The 20,027-nt window shown below is 36.2% G+C and overlaps 1 protein-coding gene and 1 long non-coding RNA gene across 4 annotated transcripts; one reads left to right on the forward strand and one right to left on the reverse strand.

The window, feature by feature from the left end:
• The first annotated feature begins 997 nt into the window (after positions 1–997).
• Positions 998–19,911, forward strand: SPATA1 (spermatogenesis associated 1). Of its 3 annotated transcripts, XM_062581205.1 has the most exons (14): positions 998–1,123; positions 2,029–2,135; positions 5,051–5,168; positions 7,250–7,303; positions 7,401–7,731; positions 7,838–8,086; positions 9,909–10,056; positions 10,195–10,255; positions 12,031–12,148; positions 12,896–13,021; positions 14,780–14,949; positions 17,000–17,098; positions 17,926–18,053; positions 18,618–19,911. In XM_062581205.1, the coding sequence occupies exons 1-13, from the start codon at positions 1,088–1,090 to the stop codon at positions 18,028–18,030; spliced, it is 1,722 nt and encodes a 573-aa protein (XP_062437189.1). In that variant the 5' UTR covers positions 998–1,087; the 3' UTR covers positions 18,031–18,053; positions 18,618–19,911. The 3 variants fall into 3 exon arrangements, with proteins under 3 accessions (XP_062437189.1, XP_062437188.1, XP_062437190.1); XM_062581204.1 differs by having other exon boundaries at positions 17,926–19,911; XM_062581206.1 differs by lacking the exons at positions 17,000–17,098; positions 17,926–18,053; positions 18,618–19,911 and adding an exon at positions 16,731–16,804.
• LOC134143275 (uncharacterized) lies at positions 14,954–17,767 on the reverse strand. Its single transcript, XR_009959075.1, has 3 exons — positions 17,656–17,767; positions 16,365–16,439; positions 14,954–15,513 (listed from the first exon to the last, which is right to left on the reverse strand). It is a non-coding gene; the product is annotated as an uncharacterized LOC134143275 (long non-coding RNA).
• Positions 19,912–20,027: the final 116 nt, after the last annotated feature.

Raw genomic sequence — 20,027 nt, forward strand, 5'->3', positions numbered from 1 at the left:
AGGGCTGCTCACTCATGTTCAAGAAAATCTGAATTAGAACAGGAAGGGGTGCAAGGAAGCGGTTAAGATGGTAAGGAGAGTAGAGAGCTTGTTTAACAGAGCTCATGGCATGTTTAAAGTAGCCAAATGAAAGGGGAGAGGAGGCACGACGCTCTCCAAATGCAAGTGCGATAAACCCAGGGAAGAAGAGCGGCTTGTGTGAAAGGACAGCGCTGGCACATGCGCCGCGGGTGGGTTTATGCCTGTGGAGGACATCTAGCTAGGCTGAAACTCTGCAGGTTTGTAAGTGATAGAATAGTGAGTCCTGGAACAGCCTTCAAATGAGAGTGCTAAGAAAAACCCTAAAAACGCTAAGGTTGGGCCAGGGTAGCTTACAAAAGGATTTTTTCCAACGTCGTTGCCTGATAGAGTGAAGCTTCTTTGGAATACCGTACTCAGCCAGTGTAATGTGAAATGTGAGGTATATGTGTGACTTGGCTTCGGTTCACGGCAATTGTCCTGTTATTAAAGATAAGTCTAGACTTGAAAGAATCCTGTTTTGTGCCTTTAGATACGTGATGCAGTTGTATAGAAAATTATACACAGCTCAAGTATTTTTAGAAGAGGACAGATAACATTAGAGGAAGTACTGCAGGGTAGATCCCAGCAGAGCTGCATGGCTGTGATCATGTTATTCACCGAGTTACTTAGGTGATCCTCGCTTCTGTAGGAGGTGTGGTGAGCCCATTTGTCTACAGTTAGCTAGAAGCTTTTGGCCTCAGTCCAGAAACAGCTTTTTTTTTTTTATTCTTGTAAGCAGAAAAGAAGAAAAGTAAATGAAAATAAAGGAAATTAATGGAATAACCTCTCCCATAACAGATTTATTATGGAACTCGTTCTTAAAGAATGCATAGATCAAAAAGAAAAGTAAAAGGCCTGTCTGGCATTCTCTGTGATCAAGTAAAAGTAAATGAAAATAAAGGAAATTAATGGAATAACCTCTCCCATAACAGATTTATTATGGAACTCGTTCTTAAAGAATGCATAGATCAAAAAGAAAAGTAAAAGGCCCGTCTGGCATTCACTGTGGTCAAGTACGGGGATCAATATGTTGTTCGGTCGAATGAGACCTCCAACATCACAGGTGAGAGTTCTTATACTTTTTCTATAATTTTTTTTGTTTTTCTAAATTAAAAAAGAAACCCAAAATAAGCCACTTCGCAACATTTCTAGAAGACTTGAGAGAAAAAAATTTCTTTTAACATAGTAAACATAAAAATCATTCTTTTCCTGTTTATATTTCATAATTCAACAGCTGCAGAAATATTTAATATAGCTTTTTGCATAACTTCTGATTACATGGAAACCTTTTCAGAAATTTGTCATCCTTGCTAATACAATTTTAGTTTCACTAAAATATCAAGACTCAGCTATTAGTTGTCCAATGACTATCACAGGTTTGGGCACAATCTAAGTAAACTTTCTCAGAGCCAGCTGAGTTACTTTTGTCACAGACATTACCAAGAGCACTTCTGTGCTTCCAGAATGGCTAATATTGTTAACAATTGTGAGAAGAATTATTATTTTTTTTTTTTAACTAGCAAGGTCTCATTATGGGGCTTTGTACTGCATTTGAATCAGGCTTACAGGGCCTTGCAGTTTTTGTGAGTTGAACAAAGTTGAAATTTTAGCTGAAGTATTCAAGTATCCATGACATACACTTCAAAGGATCGACTATTTTTGGTAATCTCTATCCATTGACGTCACAGTGACATGCAACAGGAGCATAGACTGTCTTTTCTCTCATTGTTGAGCTTGTTCTAATGTGAATTATTTTGATGTTGAGCCTATTATTAGCTGGAATTCGATCAAAATTTGTTCTGGTCATGGCTTTCATCTAGAACATCATTGCAGATTCTAGTCTACGTACTAACAGCAAAGAAACAATTCCTGCCTCCATAAATTGAAAGTCCAACTACGGAAAACAAAGCACAAAGGAAAAGTATTTAATAATATATCTACAGTTACAAATCTTCTTACTTGATTTAGTTGGTGGAACTTCATGTTTTTTATGTCCCGGAAGAAGTGTGGAACTTCAAGCTGAATACAGTTTCTGCAGCTCTTTCTAATAAATTCATCTCAGCTGGATTTATAAGGTGAGTTTCATCTCAGGCAAGAATCTGACAGCACCTATAAAACTTTTGACTTCACATGCATAGGAGTTCCTCTACACTGTCCTTCAGTCATTTACTACCAACATTGCTCTACAGATAAAATTACATCTGTCAGAAGAGACTTGTTCTCTGATCATTTCCAGCAGGGTAAGTGGCACCCATGACTAGCATTACGCCTATCTGAACCACTTCAGGCTTAGCCCCATTGCAGCCCATGGTCTAGACCACTGAAATGGGATTGCTGAAGAATAATTTACCTTGTAAAATCACAGTCTTATGTTCTTTTTCTTTTCTGGAGCCTGATTATCAGAATCTTGAATTCATTTCTGCAGTGGGCCAGCTTCAAGAGGAGAGATGGAAAAGACTCACTATCTCAGAAGAGCCAGTAACTTTCCAGGAATAGGTATATGAAGTTTTGAAGTCTGAAGAAAGAACTTAACTCATATTTCTAAGAGGGAAGCATTACAGCCCATGCAGCCACAAGTGTATAGCTTCTTTCTTCTTCAGTAATATTTTTGAACAGTTGCCTGCAACTGCATATGCTATGTATGCTCTCAGATAGCCCTTTGGGAGGACTTGCTAAATAATAATTCTCTAGTGTGCTATGCAATGCTGCAGTAAACTAGTATTAGCAATAACTAGCACAATGCTGGTATATCACTGTCTTAAAATTTTTTTTTAATATTTTCTTATTATAATCTAGGGGAGGGAATTACAATCTTGCAGATACTAACAGTGTTTGATCATTGTTGATAGCACTGTCCAGTGATGAGCTTTATGAGCCTATTGTTCTGTGAATCAGCTGAACAAAGGATTCCTAGGTCTCAGTATAGGCCACTTCCATTAATGATAAAATCAGAGGAAAATATTAAGTGTGTAATCATCAATGGCCCGAAGTACTCACTCCCATGAACTTGATTTCTCAGGCTCTGTGATCTTTTTATTTATTTCTTATTCCTTACCACAGAACTGATAGTTCTGTCATTTTTAGATGAGGTTGCTGCAGTGAACTATGGTTAGCATTACTTTTAGAGGAACACCCTGAAGCAAGTGATGCGGATATGACTATTCTTCTGTTAGCCAGTGGCAACAAAAGGGAAGAGCATTATACCTAGTTCTTAGCAGCTGCACTGGCAAGCTGACTACTTTCAGATACATTTCTGCTGTACGTTTCAGGAGCTGTATAACCTAAGTAATTTTCTCCTATGATACATCATAGTTCCTTAAATCTGATGTATTCCCTGCTGTTCATATAGTTATTAGATTTCCATGCTGGATTGTGAGGATGTTATCAGTGAAGGATATTCGGTTCTAAAATTCCCTGTGAAAGAGCTTGCATTTATTGGGTTTCACTGGACAGTTCAAGGGGCATATCTTCTCTGAACTTGAAAAAATGATGGTGAATGAGAGATGTTTGAATTATAGATCATCTGTCTTCTCATATCGGGACGTGGAAGGATGCATATTGAATTATATATCCCTCCTTCACATATTTCTTTATACATTTGAAATATATGAATAAATTAGGGCTAATATCTGCAGCAGATATGGGCAAAAAAAAGAGGAAGTGGAAGCAGTAAACAGAGGCTAAATGTATGGTACTAAGTGTATAGGACCAAGCAGTGAGGCCTACATGTGTCCAGTGTGCAGAATACTTGACCTTAGATCTCCTTTGTCGTGTCCTGTGCTCCGGGGCAGAATTATGATCTTGAGGAGAGTCCTCTTAAGTCCAAGGTGTTTCAAATAATGTAAAGGTAGCATTGTAGCCCACTGAAGTACTGGGTAAAACTTTTATAGGCTGAAACTGAGAGTATTTTTTGCACACCTTGGCTGTGAAATGAAGGCATATAGGACTGTTTGAAAGTACAAACCCTGCTGGGTAATACTGAAGGCCTGTCCAAGCGGAAGAAGCTGAACCTGTTGCATTCTTGTCTGTACTGAGAATGATGTGCTATCCCCCAGACTATGTCTATGTATTGCTTGAAGAGTAATAGCTGACCTGGGCCGAAACCATGCTAGACAGTGTACTAACAGTTAAGCAGCATGGATAATGAAAAGTCCTAGGCTGCCTGAATTTGCTTCCTGGTTTATTTTATGTTGTAGCATAGAAGTAATCAAAAGTGCTTATGTTCTACTGAAGAACTTGTGCATTCTTCTTGCACATTTTGATTTATTCTGTGGAGATGCTTTTCATTCTGTGGTTGTTTCCATACTGAGCTCATACTTCAATATTTGCAGGGTTTCCAGTAGTACATTAAATGATGTAATTTGTATTTGCATCGTCTCTCTCTCATCCTGTAGCTATAGTAGAAAGGTTTGCACTGAAGTGTTTGGTTTTGATTTAAAATACATTTGCATGTGTACATACATGCACACACCCTGTTGTGAATTTATGTTGGAGAAGATAAAATCAGAGGGATGTGTTTGGCATTTAAAGTGGACAGTCACGAAGTCTCTTCTAGTGCGTAGTGCCTGAAAGAGTATGTTCTGCAGTCTTTGACTAGCCCTCTTTAATTTTGCCACCTGGCAAACTGCTTTACTTCAGTTTTCATTATTTTTGTTATTCATGTGCAGATGAGCAAAAGCATTATAAAGGGGGTCTTTTTCAAGGTTCTGGTCTTTCAATATTCTCTTTTTGTATGGGTTCCTAAAACATGAATATTGTCAGCTAATATTAGGACAGTCTTTGTAATACAGACTACCATAATTTGATGTAATATCCTGACTCTACCACACCCAGACTGTATGTAATTAGATTCAATTCCAGGAACATGATTCCCATTTTTGGTCATTCTCTTCATGCAAGCCAATGTGTATGTAGCATTACCTTCCCTCTCTTACTAACTAGCCATCGTTATTTGATCTTACAGACGTATTAATGAATAACAACATTCTAGGGTGTCTCCTCACATCACACTAAGAGTGCTGCGGGAGAAGCTTGGAGAGTACCTGGGTGGAGCTGCAGTTGCAGATAAATTTATATTTTTAAAATGCATTGGGAAAAAACTAGCAGTGGTAAGTTAATACTTTTTTCCTCCTTCTAGTGCTATTCTGCTTTTTAATGTAAACAAATGATTTAGTTCTTGCAGATTAGACACTATCAGGAATAGTATTTAAAAAACAGAGATAACATTGGGAGCACTGCTAGCATTTGTTCTTACACGTGTTGGAGCATAAGCTCTTATCAGAACTACTACCCCAAATACAGGCAGCGCTGGCCAGGTATATTAGAAACATCTTTTAAAGCATCAGACATAATTTTTTTGCCATCCAGTGGAAGATACTAGTTTTGATAAATCAGTAGATTGATTGTTGATTAAATATGGCAAATTTAGTTGTAAACAAGAAATTCTCCACTGTGGTCATTATTAGCAGTACATGGTCAGGAATATGGTACTTGAAGAGTTTTCAGTGAAAATTGAATATGTCAGAATTCCTCTAAAGGTTCCTGCTATGATCTTCACAGTGGCCTCTAAGATCAGTCTGTGGTGGGACACTCCTCTGTCTGTACATTTCTATTTAGTCCAGTAATACAGGCTGAGATTTAGGCCATCAAAAAGCTGGCTATCTAAATGTTAACTGTTCCTCACATTGATTCTATGCATAGCTAGTTATAAGCCAAAGATTAAATAAAATTGAAAATCAGTCTAAATGTTTATTATATAATACGTCACTTAAATCTTTGTGTAAGTACAGAACATTTTTTTCACTTCTGATTCACTTCTCACAGGTTGGGAATTAATTACAAGCTGTATATTTGGTGCTGATCTTTATCTCATTTGTTGTCATCGGGAACATTACCCCTGTAGAAGACTAGAATAATTATTAATAATGTGCCATTAGAAATACATGAAGACAAACTGAAAGACTGTGACAGAATATAAATCTAGAAAAATATAAATGTTTTCAAATAATTCAAGTGTTTTTAACTGGGTGGTATTAAGTAAGATTGTATATTTATGCCCCCACTGATAGTTGATGTAAATGGAGAAATTTTGCAGCTTTGTTGAGAATGTCAGGAATATAATAAAATTTTTCTGTATTAATCAGGGAATTAAAGATATTAGTAGAAACAAATGAAGACTTTTAGCAACAAATTAGAGTTTTAATTTGGGGGATTTTCTATTGCTTGGTATTTAACTTTGTAAGGAAGGGTAAAGCAGTAAACCAACAAAGTGGTTTATTTGTTGTTTAGGGGCATGGTAACCTCATGCAATTATATCTCCATGATCAAATATTTGTTGTGTTTTCCCCCCCCCACACACCCCCCAGCCTTCTGTTTCACAATAGTAACAATGTAAGCAATACTAAAAGCTGTAGCCTACTTGCAGAGTTAGGGCCTTTAAATGAAAAAATAAACCAAAAACTTGCTCGTTTTCTCTTCATTTTCTTTCATATAGTGTATGAATGTAACAGTGAATCAATGGCATTGCCTGGCCATAACTGAGAACAGAACATGGCCCCAAACTAAGTTCAATTTAATTATTTCGTTATTTAAATGTAAGCTCAGATTTATTTTTCTCTACTGGAGTACATACATTGATTATCATAAATTTTGTTTTTTAGGAGAACTATGTTGAAATCAGAAATTGTATCACACAATGGAAATTAAGATAAACAATACATTCAAGAAACATATAGAAGTGTTCAGGAGAGTTGTAATTTTTTTTTTTTATATACATCAAATATTTTGCAACATTGTATAAGGTGAATAGAGCATACAAACTTGTCACTTCTATTCAGATTCAACTTGAAGCAACTTCTGGTGAAAACAGTCGAATACTTTGTTTTGCTTTGATATTTGAATCAAGTCCTTTGAACGAAAGTGCAAAAGATAAAAATGTTTATTCAGATTTCCAGGTACTCTTGTGGATATGATTTAGAGTTTGAAAACTAGACAAAATGTTTCAGTGCCATGTCAGAAAACAAAATAGTATTCTGTGTTGTTTCTCCCCCATCAGGTCATTCCAGAAGACAATATTGATTAAGAAAAATGTAACATGTAAAGATGATGATGGAATATATAAATAGTAATATTCAACATTACTGTTAAAAACGTATTTTATTGGTTACACTTTCATTCTTCATCTTCCAAGGTGAAAGCAAAGCAAGAAGCAGAACTAGAACTGAAGTCATTTGCTCCTCCTTATGTATGTATTATATGGCTTTTAAACTATCGTTTTCAAAAACTTCTTACACTACACATATTGCTTCTTTTATGTCTGATTAACATACTGCTTATTTTAGGCACTTTATCCTGAATTATATTTATTACCTGGAGTGGAATACTTTGAAGATGTTTATCCATTATCATCATCACATCAAGAAAGACATCACTTTAATGCAGAAGCTAATAGGTTTAGTCATGGATCAAGATTATCCAGTCATCCCCGGGCAAAAAATGAGAAAAGTAAACAATTTTTAGAAAGCAGACAAAGCAGTCATCTGCTAGAAAATCAGGAAGTGCACAGTTCTGTGGAATGGGCTGAGAAACAGTCTGTTCTGGTTTTTCACGCAAATCATGAGCAAGGCCAGAACAGCAGAATTCAAGAAAAACCAGTTCAGTTTAGAGAGAAAGGTAAGTTTATCCAATGTAGTGAAGGAGAAGAGGAGAAGAATAGCTGCTATGGTTAACATCTGCAATAAAATAATATTTCTCTTTCTCAATGTCAATTATTGTGCAGCTCAAAATGGATCCAGTGGAGCTCTCTTTGTGCCAAGTAATTCAAATACTGCAGATGGGGAATCTCAGAAGAACTGTATGTTATTACAGAACCCTCAGCAAAACCATCCTAGACAGGATCAAAAAGAGCATAATGCTCCTGAATGGAATGACAAAGCCAAAGGAACTGCTCTTACTCTTCATGTAAATCACAGTGATGAACAAGGCCGGAATAACCCAACCCCTACAAATTACATTAAATATCAAAAGGGTACTGTTCCTTGTTATCTTTTTCTGAAAGCATGCTTTTTAGGAAGTAGGCACAGCAAATGTAAGATTACAAAGAATCTTTAGTCATAGCATAATTTGGAAAATTGCTATCAGAACATTATTCTAATTTTTTATTAGAAAAGTATCTTTCGAAGAGCTATAGTTTTTACTTTTGATTAGCCATTCTTTATCACTAGCTACTGATTTAGGAAGCACTTTAATATAATTGATGCGTTTGTCTAATCTTTTTTGTATGAAAACAAATTACTAAGCTGCCACTTGTTATTTGTAAAGCTAGGAAGATGATCCCATAATTATAATTCAAGACGAGTTAAAAATTAATAAATCGTGTTATCAATATATCAGGGAAAGCAATTTACTCACTTACTTTCATTGCCATTTTACCCTTAGCTACATTACTGCTAGAGGAAAAGTGTTTTCTCCTCTCTCTCTGATATAACATTGATCTATTTTTATTCTATTGAACAGTGTGATTCTTAAGACTGAGGTGAGAGGACTCTTTGACTCAACTGCAGTGGAAAATAGTACAAAAGCGTGGAGAGATGTCTGTGTGAAGCACAGATGAAATAGCTAGGCCAGCAGTTTTATGCCAAAACCAGAAATGTTTTTTTTTAAGGGATCTATGAGCTACTACTTCCTTTAAATTGGGATGTCTTATGGATACTAAAGGCCGTTAAGTCTCTGAACACTTACCTAGTATTCTAATTATTCCTAAATTTTTAGTAATGGTGAAGAAAGAAATTGTGGAAATATTTAAATTGGATTTGAATGACCACTGTTTTGATATTAGCATTAAAATTGCAGCCTACGTTGTTTTTGAAGAAATAGTTTTAAGAGACAAGTCTCAATATTTAAATAGAATAGAATTTTACTGCTAATGTACAAAGGTGGCCCTTTTCTATTATAAATTTCTAATGCGCAGTTATTGAATGAAGCAATATTCAAATTTCATAGGTATTGGCACCTTGTAGAGCTTAATTAAAACAATCCTCTGGGTATCCAGCACTTTGAATTAGAAAACAAAATTTCAGTATTGTAATTTTGAGAGTTGTATGAAGAGTGTGTTAGACAAGGTTTTCTCGTATGACTTTTCAGTAATTTCAGTTTTCAGTCATAATCTGTCAAAAATAGCTCTGTCTTTCTATCACCATATTAACTGAAATATGAGTTAGGTAAATATACACAAACACGTGTGCACATGTGCATTTATGTGTGTGTATACATATATGATTGATAAGTGTTACTAATATAATAATATAAATATTATAATAAAGATAAAACAAGTTTTCTGAAATGTAGTTTTGAATGATGAAGGCTGTAGGATTTTGCCAGATACAGGTAAAGTCATTCAGCAACTTTCTTTTGAAATATGTCTTTATTTTGTAGATATTTTTAAGCAGATAACATTTATTCGTTAACATATTAAATGCAAAACATTTTGCTGTCACTTTCTTTGCTGTCTCCAGTTTATAGGGAATCTTCAGTCATTTAAAGGTAGGAAGTGTTAGATACAAAATTAATTTAAGAAAGGTGAAATAATTAAGTGGTTTCCTTATTTGTGTTATCATTCCCTGTACTAGTTACTAGAATTACTTTTATATAAAATTCTCAAAACCAGAAGGCCATTTTTCACCTTTATTTCTTTCCTCTGTTATTCATACAACATTGCTGTACCACAGAGAAAAGTTTATTGAATTGATTCACTGAATTTCTAAGACAGGTTGGAAAGTCAAGGCATTGGCACTCAAAAAAGCTTGTCTTTTAAAATAAAATTGAACATTTTGATCATTTTCTTGTCACAGAACTAAACCCCAAATTGCTAGTCACCAACATGGAAAATAACAACCATCAAGAAGATACCAATCTAAGAAGGAATAGAACACGGGATTCTGGAATCCCTAAAATGTGGGAAGACCAAACCATAGAACATCATATACATAGTAACCAAAGGTTAGTAATTAATGATTCTGATAAAAGAATGGATAATTTGTGACTAGAAACTTATTTAAAATCTTCTAATAAAAGAAAATACAAAAGAAAAGCATTTAATTACATAATTTTTCACTTGCTTCTTTGTTTTATCTTTAGCTTGCAACAGTACAGAGTTGTCAGGTCTGTAGCTGATCGTGGTGAAAAACAGGATAATCAGGTACGTTTTCCCAGCTAACATGTATTAGTAGTGTGAAGCAATAAACATAATCCTCCATAGAGAAATAGTCTAATTTTATAAGACAGCTAACTCCTTAGAAAATGAAATATTCAAATATAGGCTTGAGAATAATTCAGAAAATTTAATTCACACTCTGCTACTTTGCAGATTTGCTGATGAAAAACTATTTATGAAACAATGAAATCCTCGAAAGATGTTATTGCAGTGGCTATCATTTAATAGGAAGTAGATATAGAGTAATTATCCCAGTCTTACTAATGTTAGCTGGATGTTTCTTCTAGTTGTTTGACCATAGTGTTATATTGGTTTTATTAGCCACATTTTTATAAATTCATGTGGGATAAATCTTAAAAGCAAGTCTTTAATCAAGCAAAACTTCTAATAAAAGACCTCTACAATTCTTTAAAATATATACAAGACAGCATAATTGGAACAAATTTAGGAAGATACAAAGCACCCACATGCAAGCGTATGTACACCATTAAACACTGATATTAGGGAATGAATAGGTAGAACTCACATGAGCTTTTGTACTGAAGTGATTTTTGTCTGGTAGTTAGAAGTTAGAGTCTTATGAAAACAATAATGAAACTGAAAATCTGCTTTTATAAATTTTACTTTAGAAATGGGTAGTCTAGCCTTTGCTAAGCAATCAGTTCTCAGGACTGTTACTTCCAGTCTTTCATGGTGGTGTCAGTAACTTGTGGGATTATGGACATGCACAGGAATATTTAGAGATAGTCTACATTTTTTTGAAGGTGAGAAGACAGAGAGAGCAGATGGAATCATCCTGTAGGCTGCCTTTCTGAAAGAGGTCTGAAAAGAAAGGACAGTTCTCAATATTTTCACATATAGTTCTGCGAAGCTTTTAAGCAAAGAGGGATTTCAGGGACACTGACCTTTCTTCAGAGATGCCAAACTTGTCTATTTTGCCTACTCCCATTTGGTCTAATAAAAATATCACTTCCTTTGCCAAAAGCATATGTTCTACTGCTAAGTTTTTCATCTGTGGATTTGCCTGTGGAATTAATTACTGTTTCAATTTTCACCTTGCTTTGGTTATTGAAAAAATATTTTTAAGGTATTGTTTGTGCTCAGAAGGAACCTCATACCAGTTCTGTAAAGTATAGTTTCTGAAAAGAATTCTTTCCTTATCACAGAATTTGATATGGCAAGTATTAATGCATGTATCTGTATAGTTTATATACTGCTGTAGAGTGTAAAAGCTAGCTGTAGATAAATGCCTTAATTTGTCAGTGAAAAGAAACTTACACAATATGAGATTATAAAAAATCTTGGAATTTGGTAATTGTTCATGGCTACTGAAAGATTCACCACTTACTTACTTAATAAAGTATCTCTCTCAAGTGTGTGTGAAGTAGCCCATTCTAGTTATAAAATACTGGCATTCTGTTTAACTGATATGTGGCAGTGTGGAAATCCATATTTAACTATGTTTAACTCTGTATCGATTTTTATTAGTTACTAAGTAAAATATTCTTCTGTGAGCTCTACAAGCCAATGTGAATCTCAAAAAAGTATTTTCTTCTAAGTTTTTTTCTTTCTCCTTTAATCCTTGGGGATGGTAAATTACTTTGGGCCAGATTTTGCCCTCATGTTTCCCTCTGCAATTTTGTTTGCAGAGGTCTAGCTGTTTGGAATTTAGTAGTCAACATCTCTATCAATAACACAGAATGCAATGTAACTATTTAGGATTACAAATCATGTTGTTGTTGTTTCCTTTCACTCTCTAGGCAGATGAGAACAACCAAAATCATCTTACATGTCCAAAAGACTATCTCTCTCCTCCTAGCCCACCTTTTCTGGCACTTTCTGTGAATCCAACTCAAGTTCCTGCAAGTCAGGCAGAAAGTAAGTACATGCATCCAGAAGATCAAAGGGGATTGAACGAAATCAAAACTGAACAGTTAGTTAATGAAGACAGAAATATTTATTTTAGTGAAGAACTTGTATGTATGTACATGCATTTGTTCACAATTTTGTTACAAAGGTTAATTTGTGGTTGGAAAATTCCAAGCAGTTATCATTACATAGCTGTTCACAGAACATGGCAGAGTTTCCCAGTGTTTGAAAACTCTCTTGTGGTCTTGTGGATAGGAGGTAATAAGTAAAACTGGCTAAAATACTGTCAGCTGAAGTGAGAATGTGGCTAAGATGACTGCTACTAGTATGGCTAAGAATTGTCACCCATGATCCAGAAGAAGGATGTTTAGTGAGAGGGAAGGTGATTGACTCATTGTTGCAGACTAGGGAAAGCTTGAAATATGTTAGTCTGCCTATACTAGCTGAGTTTAAGGAAACATTTTGCTACAGTTAACGTCACAAAATATTTTAGGCAGGAAATAGTCCTCTAGAGGTTTTTTTTCTGGCCTTATGGCAGCAGTTTCCAACATATGCAATATATAGCTGAAAATGTTCTAACAGCAGTTTTAGTGATTCTAGGCATTTAAAGGGGTACTTACTTGTTCGTGTGCATAAGAATGGCTGGATGCATGCTGGATTTCTCTTTTTTTTTTTTAAGGTGCATTATGAAAATCTTGATTTGATCTTTCCCCCTTACAGTATCCAAACACTTGCTAAATATAATTATGTTTTTAGAAAACAAGATGGCAGAACAACTGCAGCAGATGAAGAAAGACAGAAGGTGCATGGAAAGAACTAGAGAAGACCTGATCAAAAAAGCCAAAGGGCTACTGGAACAAAATAAGCTGAGGAGATACCATGGTACACTTGTCATTTCTGTTGGAACTTGGAATGATTGAGTAGTGACATGAAAACCAATGTGAAAATGTTTGTCTTTTTGTCAGTGAGCTTAATTACAGAGAGAGCAGTTGGCTAAGCAGAAGCTCTGAGAAGGTTCCTTTGTATAACAGTATGGTAGAAAGATTCAAGGCAGAAATGTCTGCTTCCACTTCCTCGTGGCAGTCTTTTAAATCTAAAAAAAAAAAAAAAATCCTGACTTTTATAAAGCATTGAAGTTATGTCAGATATAGACATAGAGTATCCAGAGAGCTACTTCAGACTTCATTGTTTGAGGCCCAAGGCAATTCACCTATTCTAAAACCACCTTTGACCGTGGTGCTTACTCAGGTTCTATTAGGACTTCCATTCAGTCCACCAGCATAATACTTTTTATATCTCTTGTCAAATGGTATTCAGCATTTTTAACAAGGGTAGAATCTCATTGAAATCCTCTGCAAATGTTGTTAAAATTTTCAAGTGAACACTTAAACTTGCCTCCCTAAGTCACATTCCAGTTATACAGAAAGGAGTTACACTTCCAGTTGTACGTCAATGTTTTGAGAGCACTGTCTTTGTACTTAAGTACAGCTGAATCACTGGGAGTCTCAGCTAGATTGTTTGTAGCTTTATTGAAAGGACAAGCCATTTCTTCCAGCTGTTCTCTAAGGGCATGGCTACATCGTACTCTGCAGCATGGTGAAGTCACATTTTAAAAAAAAGGCAAGCTTGAGTACTAGAAGCAGAGAATTTGTGGTAGCATGGTGCTGCAGACAAGCTGATTTACCCTGCTTAGATAACTCCTAAATGCATTGTCTTAAATTATGTCATCCAGCGAGGTAAAGATTATTTCACAAGAATTCAAACAGCTTTTGCAGGTTCTTACAGAAGTGCCTCTACCTCCCAATTATTTTAGTCAGACCTGAAGAGTTTCATAAAAGTGCTTTCACAAACAAACATGTTTCTTCATAAGGTATGACGGGCACATCATATACTGTAGGAACAGCAATACAGTCTATATTTAATTTCCTCCTATGATTGTCACAGTGACAGTCACTCTAAGTTATATGTTCTGTAGTCCTGCAACAGCTGGATGCTTTTGGTAAGTAGCTGAGTAGTAGTTTCCTGCTTTCCTAAGGTAAGCCTTGAGAGAAAGAAGCTTTTAAGACACAGTGCAGACTGGCAGATGTATCTTGGCCATGCGACTGCCACATCAAATATGGGGGGTACAGATGTGCCAGTTGCTGATAATATATTAACAGTGTAGCCCAAGGAGTCATAGTTAAATGTAAATAACTGTTTCCCATAAATCTTCAGAGTTCTACATAAACTAAGTTGTTCAAAATCTGTAGCCCTGCAAAGCTCATTCTACATAAAGCTCCTAATTCTGTTACTGTGAAGCTGTGGACTTCAGATGGTGTTGGGCATACCTGTCTTCCCAGGTCTAGAGCTCTTTTTCAGCCAAAAAAATGCAGAACTGCCAGGCTGAAGGGAACTTAGGTTCTGGAGCTGCTGTCATGTCTCAGAGGACAGATAGAGCCTTTTGTTTAGGTGATTACTTGTTCAGAAAATTCTGTTGCAATTTGTAGCAAATGTCACTTTGGCAAAGTCTTTTAATTAATGAAATCTACTGCTATGTTTTAATAGGCATATTGGCTAACTGACTCTTGTAAGATCTGTTGGTTATTACTTGTCTACGATAAGGTGATCAAGACTAAATAATACTGTGGTTTTCCTACGTAGTTCGTGAGGAATGGAAAAAAAAGTACTTCGAAACAAAGAAAGCTACAATTTCACTGGAGGACATTTTAAACAAACTACGACAAGATTTAGAGTTTTACTACCAGAAATTACTTCTGCAGCTGGAAGCCAGAGATACCCGAAAACGACCAAATAATACAACAAATTCCAAGGTATTTGTGCGTGTTATTTAATTTTTTTTACACAGTCTGTTTTTTTTTTTAATATAAATGCAAGTAACCAATTCATCATCAGCCAGTGTATAAACTGGCTCTAACAACCAAATGTCTTTCAGTGAGCTGAGGTGGGGCCAATACAGAATTACTGCATCCTGTTCTTAATAAGACTAAAGAAGTGCTTGAGTCTGACAAGTTGAGTCTTCCTGCTTTTTGTTTGTATGATAGCCTCTGATGGCAAAAACTTTGTTGTTCAGTATGATTAATGAATTTTTCAGTTCCACGTGGTTCTCATTATCCCCCAATTTCAAGTACAGAGGTAATGAATCCTAGTTGTGTTTGGAGGAGAAAAGAAGATCCCAGAGGCATTTGGAGTGGTTGTACCTGAACTGTTGTGCAACTATGAGAATGTTAATGGAAATACATTGTTGGTGTCAAATCATGGGAAGCTCAGAGAGGAATAAATAAAAAGATAAAAGAAATGGAGAAAATACCCCTCCCAATAGTTTAAATCTGCCAGTTTTTCTAAATGCTTTCATAGAAGCAAGTCTGCCAGCAAATCTGAAACGAGAGTAGGAAAAAATAAACTGTAAGAAGCATATGTACTGTCTTATGCTTTCATCTAAAAGCTGGGATACAATCTAAAATACATATTACTGGAACTGTCTTAAGATAAATAGCTAAACTATGGAAGAATTAATAGGGTTGATACAACATATTATTAGCTATGTTGGGAGTTCAGATACGTTATTGCCTCTTTATTGGGGGGAGTCAGGTTTTTGGGGGTATTAGTTTTTGGGGGGGCATCTTTAGCTAGGCATAAAGAGACTATACAAGGCTATGCACAGCTTAAATGCATAAAGCAATTATTTATTGGCCAACACACACAGACGCTAGCAAGGATTTAACAAGCTGTTAGATTAAGCACTAGTCTGCTCTCCACCCTTGATCATCACGGGAGGAGGCTCTGCTGGAGAGGCTGGCATCTGTCAGAGTGGGAAGGGACAACCTCTGGGCTCCAGGGAACTGATCCACGGTGCTGCTGAGCTGGCACCTTCCACTGGCCCTTTCAGCACCAGTAATGGTGATGATTCAACCCAACAATCCAGGATCCAGTGATGCCTGAGCAGCCCCCGACTAGGCTGACTGCCCTCCCTGGTGTTCTCTGTAATTTGCAGCCCTCTGAGTCAAGGTCACACAGCTGCGTTGAGATGGCCCTTGGACCCTCCGACACAGACTGCTAAATCTCTTGGGGGTGGTGGGGGGAGTGCTTACTGCAGGAGTTAACAGACAGCTACAGTTACCACCTAATGACTCTTTGTGTGAGCAGCCTGATCACATCATTTGCTTCAGCTGGCACTTTAGTATTTTTAAAGGCGTGGAACATCAAGAGACAATTACCACATGTGCACCTGTTCCTCAGAGTTACAGACTTGGAGGGACCAAGGGTGACTCACTCACAGTGGCTGAGTATCAGAATGTCCATTCTGAAAATAAGAATTTTAGTTTTACAGGTTAACTCACTCAAACAAAACTAGAACCATCCACAGCTACTGCTGAAATGATGGGTTTATCTGCACTAGACATTGACATGATGTAGCAGTCCCATCAGTAAATGCACAGCCTATAGGATAGAGTGATGGTAAGCCTGTAAAGGGGGGGGGGGGAACTATCTGAAGTGTGACTTTTTATTATATGTGGGAAGTAGCCATAAAAACTAATGGCAAAATGCTGTGCTATTACTCAAGAGATCTGATCTGGATCTTAACTTCCCAAAGCAACAGGGAATGGAAGAACTTTTCACACCTAGCTGAAGGACTCATTGTTGAAGAGAGCTGCCCTCTATGGAAAGGCAAGTGTTTACAGACTAAGGTACTCAAAACAAGGTTGCCAAGCATGTATTAGAAACTAGAAGGAGGTAAAATTTGGAAAAAAAGAGTTTAGGGGAATTATTTCTGAGTGGGGAATTCACACCCTCTGACTGAAGAGATATATTATCTAGTAATGTGGAAATATATTAAAGCTTTTATGTTGTTGTTTCACACAGAATAATACAGTCATCCAGATTATTACACTACAGCACGATATTGATCAACTGAGGAGGCAGCTGGATGACACAAAAATGAAACTCGTAATAGAAATTAAGGTACTCTCCTTTTATCCTAGCGAGCCTTTTAATCAAAACAGTGGAAATGTTATTCTGTATAAAAATGCTGATTCTCTACAAACACTGGAAGACATAAGTATTAGCTGAACAGTTCTTATTTTGAATTTCTATGGTATTGGTTGTCATTGTTGCTTTATCACTTAAGCCATCCTAACATCAGGTTATTAGATGATTTTAAATGCATTGCATTCAAGCACCACTTAAAATTTCAAGGTACTGTCTAAGCTGAGCTTTACAGTCTCATAGAACTGCTTAACTGTAAAAGAACATAGTAGCATATCATGGTTGGAAAAAAAAATCCTAGTACAAGGAACAAAATGGAAGTGGTGGTCCAGCCTGAGCGCAACGTGTTTCATCTTCCATCATGGGTCTGCCTGTGGATTCCTCAGGAAGGTGGAGCGTGGTAGGGTATTAACACTAGACAGCTTTTCAGCTATCTTGCTGTTTAGCTATCTTAGCAATAGAATTCATGAAATCTGTCTTGAGTGGCAGAGAATAACCACGCACATTTCTTAGTCTAGGGTGGCTGTACTCACCAGAGCTCCTAAAGCTGGGTATAAGGAGGAGGGAAGAGAAGGCTGAATTCCAGGCTTCACTCTTGAAAACACCAAGGCAAAATACAGAAGAAAGCAGTGCTAGAACTAGGCTATCTAGTTAGACATGGAAAAAAAAATCAAATTTCATGCGGGCTGGCTGCATATAGACACTGTATCTTTTTATCTTTGATTTAATCTTAAACATCTATGCATGTCAATTCTAAAAATATCTGTAAATGGCAATTCCTAAAATTACTGGTTCTTCTGTAGATGAGAAAACAGGCAGCATCTGATTTACGAGCACTGAGAGCAGAGCTGACACAGAAGAAGATTCATTCAGCTTTCATTCTCCAGTCTGGAAAATCAGGAATTTAAGGGGATGACATAACTTTGCACCTGTAAGCTCTGCTGAAGCTCTGTAGTGTATGTAGCAGCTCAGAATTTCAAAGCCATTTGTTTTTATATTCTTAAAGTTCTGTTGTAAAAAGAAATCAAATATGTAAATGTTGTGAAATTTGTATACCAAGATACTGGGTACTACAACTCCCTTCTTTTTAAATCTCACTCTTATTGTAACACTACTCAGCTATGTAACCATGCAGTTTAACATAGTAAGGTGCCTAAAACAAAACCAAATTATTTTAAATGTGCAAATTAATGAATTTTGTAATATCATCTTATGAGTATGTTGATAGTCTTTTGTAAACAAAATACCTGCTAAGCAAGTATTCCTATAAGCAAAAGTCTCCTATTCTGATTTTGGGGCATACATGCTTAAATCTTGAATAAAATATATTTTCTGTAGGATTACAACAACAGTAATTTTTATTTAGCTATTGATTGACTAATATTTTTCTGTCACTACAAGTATGCCTATTTGTATATTATCAATGTGTTGTGCAGTATGAACAAAATCCCAGATAGTCTTCTTTCTTATCTAGCAGTTTTTGTTCCTTTTATAGGAAAGCTGCATGGAGAATGGTCAATTCTATAACTGGTGGATGATGCAAGCTTTCTCTTGGACAACTGTAATGATCTTGATCCAATTTAATTACAGCAGTGTGTACTATTTTCCTTCAAGTTCATACATGTACTTTAAGAACATTACTCTGAAAGACTAATCAGAAACCTCTTCTTGCTAGTCATTTTTTCCAGCCGTCCTCTTTGCTTCCTTGCAGTTCAATGTAATATTATTACATTAAGCAGAACAATAACATGCTAGAAGTTAATGTCAGCTAAAAAGCTGACAGAGGTTTGTTTATTACTGCAAGTGAAACATAATAGGAAATCAGTAATAGGATAAGAAAGTTACGCAACTCTCAAAAGGAGGAACTTGCCATGTTTTGAGCCAAGCCACCCTTTTTGCAATTTAAAGAAAAGATTTAACAAAAAGCTTTAAGTATTAAAGTATTAAAACAACAAGCACATTTGCGCAATTCAAGATTGAATTCAAAAACAACAGGCAGTTCTTCATGTTCTTGTTTCTATGTATGAAAAAACAGCTTCCGCCATTTCAGTTCTGCTTCTTGAAGTAGGCAACTAGTTACAGCAACCAGTATTACTAGTTTAGTTATGCTGCTGATGATAAACTAAAAAGTGTAAGAGCAATCTTAAAGCAAAGGATTAGGAAATTCTGCCAAGTTTAAATAAATGAAATCCACAGTAGTTCCAGTTTTGTGTGATATAACTCTGTCACTACAACTTAGATTGTCCTGTATGCGTTTAGAAATGCACAGAATCCTGCTAGAGCTCCCCGGGGGCTGAAAACTTAGAACTTACGGTTCTACAACATCATCCTGTCTCAGTTGTGAGAACATGACAGGACAAAAACAGACCAATGCACCTTCAGAAGTTTTCTCTGTCCTCACCTGCACCAGCATTCTCCAGTGCTGCTGCTACTTTTTAAACAGAAAAGAAAAAAAAAATCAATCAAGGTATGGATATAGAATTTTGACATGGGCTATGAGCTAGAAACCACAAATCGAGGCTGGTTTTTGATTTAGAGCAGGCAAGTCTACTGGAAAATCTGACCTCTTCCACCCTACCCTGCAAAAAATCAACTCATGATCTTTGACTGCTACAGGAAGGAGAGTTTTGTAATAGTCGTCTTGCTTTCAGTCAGCATTTCGTAGTTGTGTTCTTGTACTTCAGAGAACCTCTTAATTTTATCACAAATATCTCATATTATTGTAGCATAGGAACATAAATGATTACCATAAAATACTTACTTAAGAATTTATATGTCAATAAATTAATCAGTTTGTGCAAAGTTCTTGCATTCTGTTTTTAAAGCCAGAAGAACCTGAGGTCTACTGAAGAGCCCTCCCATCTGCCACCCAGGGGAAGAGTTTTATATGTGAGAGCAGTAAGCT

This window comes from Rhea pennata, chromosome 8 (genome assembly GCF_028389875.1).
Source record: "Rhea pennata isolate bPtePen1 chromosome 8, bPtePen1.pri, whole genome shotgun sequence".
Lineage (NCBI taxonomy): Eukaryota > Metazoa > Chordata > Aves > Rheiformes > Rheidae > Rhea > Rhea pennata.